Here is a 12,722-nt window from a genome sequence, read left to right as displayed (position 1 = left end):
TACAAAACTCAGAACACAAACTCTCATCCACACGCCCATCACAATGCCTTCAGACCTTGACCAGCTGCTCGACATGGGCTTCGACAAGGAGCGTGCCTCCCTCGCCTCCAAAGCAACCGGCAGCCTGCAAGACGCCATCGACTGGCTAGAGAAAAACCAGGACACGCCCATCGACGAGCTACAAGCTGCGCAGGCCTCCGCCGCCGACGAACCGCCCGCCGACCCCAAAGAGGGTGAGGAAGCCCGCTCACTCGTCTGCGACGACTGCGGCAAGCGCTTCCGCTCCACCGCGCAAGCCGAGTTCCACGCCACCAAGTCCGGCCACGACAATTTCTCCGAGTCGACCGAGGAAATCAAACCACTCACCGAGGAAGAGAAGAAGCAGAAGCTCGAGGACCTGCGGCAGAAGCTTGCTGCGAAGCGCGCGGGCCAGGCAGACCAGGACAAGATTGATCGGAAGAAGAATGAACAGATTCGCATGAAGGCAACGAAGGAGAGCCAGGATATAAAGGAGGACCTTGCAAAGAAAGAGCAATTGAAGGAGGCCCAGAAGAAGAAGCGCGAGAAGGAGGAGGATGCAGCAGCGCGTAGGCGCGTGCTGGAGAAATTGGAAGCGGACAAGCAGGAACGGAAGCGCAAGGCGGAAGTGGAGAAGGCGGCGCGAGAGGGTAGAGCGGCTCCTCCGCCGGTTGCTGAACCCGCTGCGCCGACATCGTCTGGTCCTACAACGTCGAAGCCTGCGTCGGCCTATACCGAGAGTCGTCTTGCGCTGCAGACACCTACCGGTCGAGTCATGAAGTCGTTCCCCGTCGAGACAACGCTTTTTGAGGTCGCACACTCATTGGAAGAGCAGGGTCTCTCTGTCAACTCGTTCTCGACAACCTTCCCCAAGAGGATCTTCGAGAGGACGGACTTTGGCATGACGTTGAAGGAGGCGGGCATGATTCCTAGCGCTGCCCTCATCGTCAAATAGATGGATGAGGCACGTTGAAGTTGGAGTTTAATGGGAGTTTACGGTGAGAAATGAGTTGCGCGACGACGATGGCATGATGGCGATGGGTACACGAGTTCACGATTTACAAAAGCATATAAACATCTTGTGCTGCATGCATTTAGCATAGTGCGGTAGATAACAGCTTCAAGGAGTTGTGAAGCTCTTTGCTCTTCATATCGACGAATTCATGATGAGAACGATATCCGCTGGCTTCCCTTCGTCGTGGGCCAGAACTCCAAATACACGGCAATGCTTCCGTTCACTCGTACTCATCAACATCGTATCGACCCAATTCCCTCTGCGTGCCAACCCACTCCTCACTCGCTAGCCCTACCTCTTTCCTCCTCACCAAACCCTTCGCGTCCCTGCACCAATCGCAAGCCATCCCGCACGACGTCTCTCCATCATCGGCAAAGTACTTCGCGATCACTTTATGTCGGCATTTCATCGTACCCTCACAGTAATCAACTAACGCCTGCATACTCTTGAACCGATGCCTCAACTGCGCTTGCTGCGCATTCACACCACTTCCCTTCTGAGGCTGTCGCTGTTGATCGCGAGCCAACATAGTCAAAGCGCGATCTCGATCCTCACGACTGTAATACAATATACAGGCGGAGGCTTTACCGTCTCGTCCAGCGCGTCCAGCTTCCTGGTAGAATCCTTCGAAAGATTTGGGGATCTGCCAGTGGACCACGAAGCGCACGTTTTCCTTGTCGATGCCCATGCCAAACGCAGTCGTTGCGACTACAACATCATAGCCCTCCTTGTTATCAACCCAGCCTGCGAGAGCGTCGGCGCGTTCCGTGTGAGGCAAACCTGCATGGTAGGGTCTTGCGCCTATGCCGTCGTTGCGTAGGCGAGCGGCGAGCGATTCGCAGTCTTTGCGGAACAGCGTATAGATGATGCCTGGCCAATTATCCGGGCGCTGGTTCTGGGAGGCTAATTGGGATGCTCGTTCAGGGGCGGCGCGTTTTCCGTGGATGTGTTTGAGCCATTTGACGAAGTCATCATAGTGGTCTTCCTCGTCATTTTTAAAGCGGACTTCATAGTGGAGATTGGGCCGGCTGGTGCTCATGCGGAACATCTTCAGCTTGGAGGCATCGAGACCAAGGGTCGTGATGATGTCGTCTCGGACCCGTGCTGTTGCCGTTGCAGTGAGACAGATGATGGGTACATTTGGGAATTCGAACTTGAACCAGGAGAGCTGTTGGAAAGAAGGGCGGAAGTCGTGGCCCCATTCGCTGACGCAGTGGGCTTCGTCTACTGCGATGCGGGCAAGTTCTCGTTGGGAGTGCACAACGCGGAGCAATCTGCGGAAGGAATCGAGTTGACAGTATTCTGGAGTGACATATAGCAAGCGAGTGAGGGGGTGACCGCATTGGAGGTCTTCATTGATTCTCTTCTTGTTGGCGGCCGTTGTGGTGCTGTTGATTGTCTCTACACGTACGTTTGCTTTCCTCATCGACGCCACTTGATTGTTCATCAGAGCAAGAAGCGGCGAGATTACAATGGTGATGCCGATATCGACAACAGCAGGCAGCTGATAACATAAGCTCTTTCCGAAAGAAGTCGCAGCTTGTAGGAAGACATCTTCGCCATCCAGCGTCGCGGTGATAACCTCTCGTTGTACAGGCCTAAATAAACTCATCAGAGTGTGACTCTAGCCAGTCAGGCAATGAAGGCTCACCGAAAGTCCCGCTTGCCAAATACTCTTCTCAATGTGAATTCCAGGTCATAGTGGGGGCGTTTCTTAGTTCCTGGCATCACGGTTGATAATGTCCAAGCCAAGCATGCAAAGGTGAAGTGTGTGCCGAGTAGAGTCAGTTCAGATATTCATCGGTTGGCAACGAACTGAGGAGTAACGGAACTCGCAGGTGTGTCATGATGGTCTCAGACAAAAGCATCAGGCGGGTTGTCACGTCGAGTTCAAGAAAGTGCAAGAAAGTGCAAGAGAGTGCAAGCGCGACGCGTTGTGGACACCTGCAGTGGCGTGATCACGTGCACTAGCGGGGCCCGGGCCCGCGGGCGCGCCTTATTAACTCCAAAACCTGGAACAGTGGGAGTCTCCTTCTCGATCACACATCGTGCAGAGCTCCAAGGATCTTACAAACATATATTCAAACTCGCAAATTGGCGGCGATATCATGTCGCACTAATACCTACGGGCGGCGAACGTATTCATTGTCGTATGTGCGCTTTCACCAATAATACAAGTATCTCCTCCCCTTCGCATCCGTGTACAGTGTCTTCTGCTCATCTGAGAGTGTACTTCTTTACATTTGCATGCTTCTTGTTCGCAATTTTCCAGTCTAGTACCTGCAACATCACCACCGCAAACTAGACAGCTCCAAGACTTAAGCATATAATCCATGCTTTTCGGTACAGAGATGCGTCGCTCCCTCTGGAAATCTGGCATCCGTACGTACCGCCCAGATTCGAGCGTCTAATGTACACAGCATATGCGATCGCTCGAGCCGACCGCGTACTCTCGAACTGTTCGTTTCGCACGAAGTGGACTAATAGTTCTATTGCTAGTAATTTGCGTAGCATGCGCAAATCTAACGCCGTTGTCCTTATATCGATCAATCTGTTCATTCACCTACCGCAAGTCCAGCAATTTTGTCGTCTATCGAGAACAGCAAGGCCCTACGAGCTTATTTTATGCGTCATGCATGGGAGATCTTTCCAGACAACAATTGCGAGCTCCGGAGCGTCTTTGATGCGGCCAGTCATACTCGTAGACGTACGGATGGGGCTCATGGAATTCATTGATGGAGTCATGCTAATCCTCTCAGTTTTGTTTAGAATTGTAGAAACATGTATGTACAAGGATGGGGTGGTGCACTTCACATTCACTATGCGCTTTCAGTCATAGCTAAGGGACTTATGGGGCAGATGTCTACTTTCGCTCACCCCTAGGACCTTGAATCTCGTTGGCTAAGACATGACCGCTGAAGATGATGGCAGTCTTTGGGCGAGGTGAAAGCGCAAGGACTTCTTGGCCTGAAATGTAGATTTTCCCCAGATAAGTGAAGAACATTATACTTCGGCATCCGCAAACTCGAGATTTGGCTGTTGAGTTGCAGCAAGATATATTTTTCTTGTACGTTATTGGCTGAGAACACATCCGGTTCCACTTATTTAGAAACTTGCAGATAACGGACGTCCTAAAAGTAATTTGGGCCAGTAAGAGGCTGTAAATCCCACTTTTATTGATGTGTATCATGATTGGATAGGATCAGCGCTGAATTAGTACGTCCGGTATCTGCAAGTTTCTACGGTACACATTCCTGCGTGCGTATTACACGAGTTTTGGGATGGCTTGAGTGCTCTCCAGGGCTTGCATGAACCGCTCATTGTGGCATCAACACGCTTAGATATGCATCAATGTTGACGAAAACCTGTAAAACACTTTACCCAGTTCAGCGCTCTCATTGCGCAGATAATGAAAACTTCCAAACGTGAAGGGACAGCTCCGCAAGGTATAGTTGCAGCAGTCGGGTATGCGCTCGACGCGCGTGTATGACTGGGATTTAGTCCCCGCGGGATGGCGTGGTCCTCCACTCTCATTTGCTGTAACACCTTGACCTGCCTTGCTTTGAAATCTTACAGGTTTTCTCAAGCAGGTCTTTGTTGCCTTTCTCGAGCTCCAATGGCATGTTATCATTATGTCGTCCATGCACCCAAAGTGTGATTAAGCTGTTCACTTGAGGACAATTTCAAGCAGTAATTATATAGGAGAAGATTAGCAACTGTGTAGGTGGGTTGCGGAGCTCCTGACCTCCCAAGAGACTGTCTCCTGGATATGTGTTTCTGTTTCGGGCTAGCGCATTCTGCTGTCATGTGCAGCACCACGACCTTCCGGCAGACTTCCGGATGGGCAATCAGCACGCACGAGCAGGACACGATTCCCACGTCTCAAATTCAAAAGCAGATGACAAACACGTCTCGCTCTCAACCGTCATCCGGCTCCATAGGAAGCTACCCGCGGATGCAAGCACCTCATATCACCGTCTTATGCTTAGCGACTGTTCGTCCGCCCCCACGAAACACATGTGCACTCATCGCGATCGTGGAAGGAATTTCTACACTTCAAACAGAAGAAAGAAACTGGCGCCCGGGATCCCCTAAGCCACAAGAGCTCTAATCACGGAATAACAGAGAAACCTGTACCATGGTGGCTGGCAATTTCATCTCTCAGGTTGAGGATGCCGTTTACAAATCCGCTTTATCGAGAAACCCAGTCGCGACTAGGTATTCTCTATCGGTTTCTGTCTCCTGATAGGATGAGCGGGAGAGGTGCCGGGCCTGACGAGTGAAGGTATTCACGAAGCATCCCACGCCGGAGTAGTTTAATCAGTTTTCGGCAATTCGATCCTCAAACTCAACGACAACCGGGTTCGCTTTGACCTTTTGACTGGTAGAATGCGTAAGGTGACGTATACATATATCCATGGTTGGTGTGGCATCAGAGGTGGTACACTTCGGTCTCCCTTGCTCACGCTTGTCGGCCGAGCACCGTCCACCCACCTGAGCATTCCTTTGCCTTTCACGAGCGTGAAGGGCAAGGTCCTTCCCCGACGCGAGAGCGCGTTTGAGACGCGATCCGGATGAATTCCAGCAGTCCAAGGAAAAGATGGCTGCATCGGAGTGAAGGTATTCATCGCCGTCGCTCCCTTCTATCCTTGCGATCACCTTTCATGCGATTGTGCGCGTTAACGTAGCTGTGGTAAGCAGAAACTCCACTGAAACTCCAACGGGCATGCTTTGCTAAAGAATCACAGTAGTTACCATCATGCGGTTGGCGGCCCTCCTCTGCCTCCTGGCCACTGTAGTTGCAACATCGCCTGAAGTCAATTTTCCTCTGAACTTGCAATTACCACCTGTCGCACGGGTTGGCAAACCGTACAATTTCCAATTCTCCGCGAACACATTTCAACCAGATCCAGACCAACTCGTCTACTCAATAGCTGGTGGTCCTTCGTGGCTACATATTCATAGCGAGAACAGAACGCTTTGGGGTACTCCAGGAGCACAAGATGCTGGAACGGCGAAATTCACGATCGTTGCAGCCGGTGAAGCTGGTCTAGTAGCCAATATGGATACGCAACTGCCTATCGAGAAAGATGACGGGCCCAGGGCGGATGGGGACATCTCGCAAGCACTCTCGAAGTTAGGTCAACTTTCGGGACCCCAAAACATTACTCTTTTGCCTTCGAAGCCATTCGAGTTCGTCCTAGGTCAGGATCTTTTCGAGGCGAATGGCAAAAAGTTATTTTACTACGCCACTCTTGCGGACCACACGCCGCTACCCTCTTGGATCAGCTTCGATGCGCAAAGATTGCGCTTTGCAGGAACAACACCTTCATCAGTTAACCCGCAGACATTCGAGGTCCTTCTCATCGCTTCTGATACACCCGACTTTGCGGCCGCGTCCACATCTTTCACTATAGTCGTGAGCAACCACCTGTTACTTTTCAAGCCGTTAATGCAGACCTTGAATGTGACAAAGGGGCAAGGTGTCGATGTCACAGGTTTGAAAGGCATGTTGTATTTGGACAATGCGCCTATTCGCGATGACGATATCCAATCCGCCAGTGTCAATGGACCGAAATGGTTGTCATTCGATGACCACTCCTTCGACATCAGCGGAACTCCTCCTTCTGGTCTCATGTCCCAAGACATCTCAGTCGTAGTGAAAGACAAATTTGGAGGCTCCGCGGAGCATACAATCCATCTCGCGTTCACTTCTCAATTGTTCATGGGAGAGATTGGCCACTTGAACGTCACCCCTGGTGTCTACTTCGACCATCAAATATCGAAATCGATCTTGTCACTGGACAATGAGACAGCTTCAATGGAATTCGGTAAACTCAACAAGTGGCTCAGTTTTGATTCAGGTAATTTGATTGTGTCGGGCATTTTACCAGAGGATACCGCAGCCTGTACGGTGGAAGGATACCTAACGGCAACATCATCAGATGGCAAAACAAAAGACACGCAAGCGTTTCAGATTGATGTGTTAGGTACCGATGCGGGTAACCCCTCCAATTCTCTGAATTCGGACACTGAGGATAACAAATCTGGTGGCACGGACACTAAGGGCTCCTCGAAGAAGAAGACTGGTATAATCGTCGGTGCTGTCCTATCGTCACTGTTTGCCGCAGCTATATTCATCCTTCTCTTCTTGTCATTCTGTCGCCGGCGGAAAAACAACGAGCAGGGTTACATCAGCCCCGGTGCTCCCGGCAGTCCGCGCAAGAAAGACATCTCGCGTCCGATTCCCATCGCTACAGGGATAGGAGACATTGACAGAGCAGAGTATGAGGATCTCGAGAAAGGGAAAATGGAAGACTCTCCTCCTCGAACTCTTGAGCGTCCTCCTCAACTTCACCTTCTCCCGCTGCCCCTGATGAAGAGAGGCGTTTACGCTCACTCACGCGACACATCTCTGAATGATCGGGACGACAATCTCCTCACGACGTTGCACGAATCGTTCAACTTCAAGGCGGAAAATGAGCCTATACACCATCCCGCAACCTCAATGCAGATACCAACCGACATGTTACGAAGGAAATCGGCAGGTTCACCCGATCTACAGCGAAAAAGTACACATGACGCTTCAAAAGCAAAACGCCGTAGCTCTGGTTTCCCAGTCACTCAACGCTCTACACGTCGAAGTCACGCGCAATCAGCATCGCGCGGGACAGATGCCTCTGCCGCACAGCGGACTTTAAGTTCATGTTCGCAGACTACCGCATTGTCAACTGTTCCATCTGCATTCCCTCAGCCATCGAAAGCGCGTCATACCATGCAATTCACGACCCCACTTGAGAAGCGCCAGAGCATCCGACCAGTCGTTCCATCCATTTACGAAAGTCCTGAGCGAGTGGATCGCTTGCTCGACCGTCGAACAATCGACGAAAAGCGCCATAGCTACATTCGAAAACGCGCTTCCGCTCAGCAGTCTCCCCTCTTCGCCGGCTCCCGCGTCTCATCATCCAATTACAATTCTCCTCCTGGCTTCATTGGTGATCCGGATATGGCGCAAAAGACTCCCTTGAAGGCGATGTCTCCTAATATATTTAAGGCGAATGACACTGTTCGCGGCCCGGACAGCGACCTCCCCGAAAGCCTCCGCATTCGAAAGCCCGCCGATACGCCGTCGCCAGCTACGATCCACTTCGACATTTCGAAAAGTCTGAGGAAGAATAGACCATCGAACGGTTTCGGGCGAAGACATACAGACATTTCCTCGGCGAAAAGTAGTGATGTAATTGAGCCCCCGCCGCGGTCTAAACTTCGACCAGGAACCGCTGTGTATCAGCCAACAGGCATGAGCAGTCAAACATCCACACAGTCAAGCCTGCATGGTCCAATGATCAGAGACAAGTTGAACAAGACGCTGGGCGAACAAGTCTTCAAGGATGCCGAACTGAGTGAGAGCAACTACTCCAGCGAAGAAGACGACATAATAGACGCGGAGCGGCGTCACACACTCAAGCCAAGCAACTCGGTCAGGAACTGGATCGGTCCACTGAAGATTGAGAAGATCGATGGGAAGGTTGAACGCGACAGCAAGCGCAAAAGCAAAAGAAACAGTAAGAGGAACAGCAAAGCTCTCAAACGCGCAAGTGAACGCGATCCCACACCCTTCTACCGCCCCGATCGCCTCGAACACGGCGGTAAGGAGAACATCGACTCCTCCCTATACAGCCTGGCCGACAAGTCTGTAAAGACATCTACAACAGCGGAGTCTAGACATGAACGAACATCGGCCTCATCCCCAACCCGCCCGAAAACCTCCATAGGCAACCGCTCCAAGATACGCTCTGGTAACCTCTACCGCACGGTCACCCGCTCTCCATCCAACCGCACCAGCACCGCCTCCTCTCACCCTCTCCCATCTTCGACCAACGAACGCCACTCCCGCAAGTCTCTGCACTCACGCTCCCAGTCCCAACAATCCGCCTCCCACCGCCCTAAACGGCACTCCCGCTCGCGCACGCAATCAGGCGCCTACCCCCGCTGGGCAGATATCCGGGAGTCTGCCAAGGCAACCTCGTGCAGCAGCACGAGTACCACGCGCCTGCGGCGCGACGGCGACACCATGGAGTCCACCACTACCGGACGAGACGGTGCCAGAAACGTCGGGTATGGCGAGGACGAGGCGCCGTGCATCGAAGAGCTGCGAAGGGAAAGCATTGGGATAGGCATTGGCGGGCCGGCTTCACCGCGGCATTCTAGACTCGTACACATGCAGTCCTCGCCGTTTTACCATTCTAAAAGGGATACCGCTACCCGTCCTTCAACGCCTGTGCAGTCTACCGCTGTGGGACTGGGGCTGTCGCTGTTGGAAGGAGGGCATGCCGCGGAGGATGCGACGCCGGGGCCTGAAAGCGCGATCAAAGAAGGTAGGATTATGAGAGAGAGTGTGGTGGGTGGGATGGGATGGGAGAGGAGTCCGGAAAGGCTGAGGGTGGTGGAGGGGAAGGGAAGAGGCCGATTGGTGTGGAGGTAGACGAGGAGACGCAGCGGAAGAAGGGTTTTGGGAGTTTAAAGGGGGTGTTAGGCAGAGGGTCGAGTATTTGGAAGAGTAGGGAGAGCAAGGCTTTTCTATGATTCTATAGAAGCTCGGGCGAGGATCGGGGACGATTAAATTGCTTGTTCTCTTGGAGCGTCGACCTCAGAGGATGGGGCTTCTGGTCAACAGGCGAAGAACGAAGCGTTTGCATCTGTTTCCTTTCCACAAGCATATGCAAAGATATTTTTCGTTCCCTATAGTTAGATACACCGTAGCTTTCGTAGCTTGTGATATGCAAATCCCAATCCTACCTTCTATCTGAAACGCCCTTACATGCAATACCAACTGCTTCCCATAGATGGAAGACCTTCTTTACAACTGGATATCATTGTTGAGCAACCGTACCTCTTCGCCTGGCTTGAAAGCTGGCAAGCCAATGTACGGGCATCCGTCGCACCTGAAGGCATCACCTAGTGCGCAGTTTCCACAACTACCGACCTTGCCTTGTACGGTGAAGTCTACCTCTGTAAGATCGTCGGCTCCTAGCTTCATCGTGTTGAGGGCTTTGTCGGCGTTGGCACGCTTCGCGGCGTCCTCGGCTTCGATCTTCTCCTTCATGCCGCAAGTGCAGTCTTTGCAGGCGCGACGCCGCTTTCCGGCTTTGGGTCGGCACTCGGGCGCTGAGGATCGTTAGCATACTGGCGAGCGAACGTGATGTTGCAATCGACTTACGTTGGATGATCGGGCGAGCCATGTCTTCCTCTGTGATCAAGTCGTCCTCGTCGATCAAATCGTCATCCTCCCCAGTTATGATCTCAGCATCGAGGTCATCGCTGAAATCGACAAAGCCCACGCCGAAGGGCTGTGCGGGCTGTACAGGCTGTACAGATGGCGCTTGCTCGCGCTTGCCGTTGAGGTTGAGGGGTACTGTGCCATTCACTCCGTTTGCGCCGCTTGTCTTCTTCCTCAACTTGAGAGGTATAGATACACTCTCCACCTGCCCCGGCTTCATCATACCGTCTACACCGTCGACCAGACCAGCAAGGATAGCCTCAGTCTTCTCAGCGCCACCAGCCGCGCCAAATACACCATCTTGACTCTTGAGTACACCTCCAGCTTTGAGTGCGCCGACAACCTTGTTCATGACATCTCGGTCCAGCAGCTTGTGACTCTCGCGCGTTGTGCCGTCGGCGTCGGTGAGCAGTAGTACGACATCGTACGTGGAGGATGGCAGCTGTACTAATCCTGCTGCGAGGCGATCTAGCATCTGCAAATCGGTAGAGGAGCGGTCGTGGATTTCGTAGACCTTATCGAGCACTTCAGGATGCGCCGCGATAGAGGGACCTGCGAGGAGAAGCGTGCGGGCCATGGTGGGGTTGGTTGCCTCGCGAAAACCAAGTCGATGTGGCGAGGGAGTTTGCAGAAACGTGCGCTGGCGAGGGGCGGTACAGTGAGAAGAGGGAAAGCAGAGTCAAAGGTCGGTCTGTTGTATTAGCAAGCAGCTCCGACCACGCTGTCGTACCTTCGCACTTTTTTAGGACTTGCTCTGCGGCGCCCGGAGAAGCGCAACCTGCCAATCACCCCACCTGCGACGCATGCCGATGCGTAAGCAGCAATGTCAGGTGATGCATTCGGCGCCCGCTCGGCATGAGTGGGGACGCTCGCAGCGCCGACCACGCCCAGCTTCAGGACAGACCCACTTCGAAAGTCTGGGGTAAAAGCGCCACCAAAGCTACTCAGCTTGCGGACGAGCTCCGACAGCTGTTCGGCACAGCTGCAATTCTTGTGTTGAGAGTGGTAGAGGTTCCTGCAAGCTTTCCGATGGCTGCCGGGGCGCTCTTGCCAGTCTGTGAGGCATTGTTTATCGTCGCATTGCTCACACGAGCATCACACGTCTAGTGTGACGTAGCGACCCATTCTGAGCAGTGCCCAGGGACCGCAGATCGCCTCACAGCATTCTCAATTGCGAGCGCAATGCATCTCTCGGGCCGCAGGGAGGGATCCAGGGTGCAGGGAGCTTTGCAGATAGCTGCATCCAACATATATAAGGGAGGCTGTTGCATCAGGAGCGGGGTCTCTCCTGCAATTGCTCGTTCGCGTGCGTCGTCTTTGTCCGAGCTTCACCATCATCATCCCACCACCGGACCCCAGACACTCCAAGCAAGAGCCCAGGTCAACCCAGAACTCATCACTCTGCTTCACATCCAACAAGCGGAGCTGCAAGGTACGGAAGTCGACGCCCGCGCCCCTCGACCGTGGCTTCAGGATCGGACCGACATCTGCTGTCATTGGTCCGAGCTAATGTGTCTCGTGATGGCAACTGACTACCTTCTAGAGCTCTCCACTGGTGCTAACTACTTGACTCCCAACATCCCCTCACCAGCTCCAATCTTCACACTCCTGTCTTCGCCTCACCACTCCTCTCAAACAATCAGTACGTGCTGCCGTTCCTTCCGCAGACCGCCGCTTCCCTAGCAACTCCCGACAACGGCTTGGACAGATGCGTACATCTCAATGCCTCCCGGACATAGCCGTTGCATGCTGCAACCGCGAGCTTCAATGCTAACCAATGTCCAGTGACGCGCTCCCACAAGTACACTGACCGCGACCATGCTGGCCTTGCCGACGGGTCCGCTCACCCTGAGGAGCACCTTCCTCGATACTTCGCCAAGTCAGGTCATGCCAATGAGGACCCCAACAAGACCAAGAAGAACGGCGGTGGTAAAGGCAATTGGTAAGTGGAGCGTTCATTCTCACACTCACTACAATCCCAAGCTTTCGGGTCCATGTTGAGCACGACTCTATGGCGAGACCCAGGGTCCCACATTACCTCAAACTATCCCCTCACCTATTGTGTATATATACTGACTGCTTCTTCTCATAGGGGTCAAGCTGGTGATGAGGTTGAGGATATGAGCTACAACATAGCCAATGCTCGTCGCCGAAGCAACTCCAGCACGAACCCCACTCGGGACTTCAAGACCAAGTTTGAGACCATCGAGCCTGAGCCTGTCTTTGAGGAGGAGCTCCATGGCCCCATGGGCGCTGAGCTGGACAAGGAGAGCACCACGTCTAGCTCCAACACCGTCGAGGAAGAGGATGCCGTGAAGAAGATCTAAGATAATACTCGAAAGAGACTGCTAGGAACGGGACGGACCTGAAACACATCTATGACGGCATGAGCATCGTTCACTGCGGGTC

The 12,722-nt window shown here is 53.0% G+C and overlaps 4 protein-coding genes across 4 annotated transcripts; 3 read left to right on the top strand and 1 right to left on the bottom strand.

The window, feature by feature from the left end:
• Window positions 1-43: 43 nt before the first annotated feature.
• N0V89_002263 (uncharacterized protein) lies at window positions 44-973 on the top strand (the record flags this gene model as incomplete). Its single annotated transcript, XM_056211073.1, has 1 exon — window positions 44-973. The coding sequence occupies one exon, from the start codon at window positions 44-46 to the stop codon at window positions 971-973; it is 930 nt and encodes a 309-aa protein (XP_056074546.1).
• Window positions 974-5,792: 4,819 nt separating this feature from the next.
• AXL2 (polarity establishment/cellular polarization) lies at window positions 5,793-9,518 on the top strand (the record flags this gene model as incomplete). Its single annotated transcript, XM_056211072.1, has 1 exon — window positions 5,793-9,518. One exon carries the CDS (start codon window positions 5,793-5,795, stop codon window positions 9,516-9,518), a length of 3,726 nt encoding a protein of 1,241 aa, XP_056074545.1.
• A 375-nt stretch (window positions 9,519-9,893) lies between these two features.
• On the bottom strand, window positions 9,894-10,890 carry DRE2 (electron carrier; the record flags this gene model as incomplete). The annotated part of the gene is made up of 2 exons (XM_056211071.1): window positions 9,894-10,201; window positions 10,254-10,890. 2 exons carry the CDS (start codon window positions 10,888-10,890, stop codon window positions 9,894-9,896), a joined length of 945 nt encoding a protein of 314 aa, XP_056074544.1.
• Window positions 10,891-11,168: 278 nt separating this feature from the next.
• N0V89_002260 (uncharacterized protein) lies at window positions 11,169-12,640 on the top strand (the record flags this gene model as incomplete). Its single annotated transcript, XM_056211070.1, has 4 exons — window positions 11,169-11,324; window positions 11,673-11,805; window positions 12,099-12,255; window positions 12,406-12,640. The coding sequence occupies 4 exons, from the start codon at window positions 11,169-11,171 to the stop codon at window positions 12,638-12,640; spliced, it is 681 nt and encodes a 226-aa protein (XP_056074543.1).
• Window positions 12,641-12,722: the final 82 nt, after the last annotated feature.

This window comes from Didymosphaeria variabile (assembly GCF_027946475.1).
Source record: "Didymosphaeria variabile strain IMI 356815 chromosome Unknown scaffold_2, whole genome shotgun sequence".
NCBI classification, from domain to species: domain Eukaryota; kingdom Fungi; phylum Ascomycota; class Dothideomycetes; order Pleosporales; family Didymosphaeriaceae; genus Didymosphaeria; species Didymosphaeria variabile.
The sequence above is the reverse complement of the archived record's forward strand: the minus strand, read 5'-3'. Positions and strand labels throughout refer to the sequence as shown.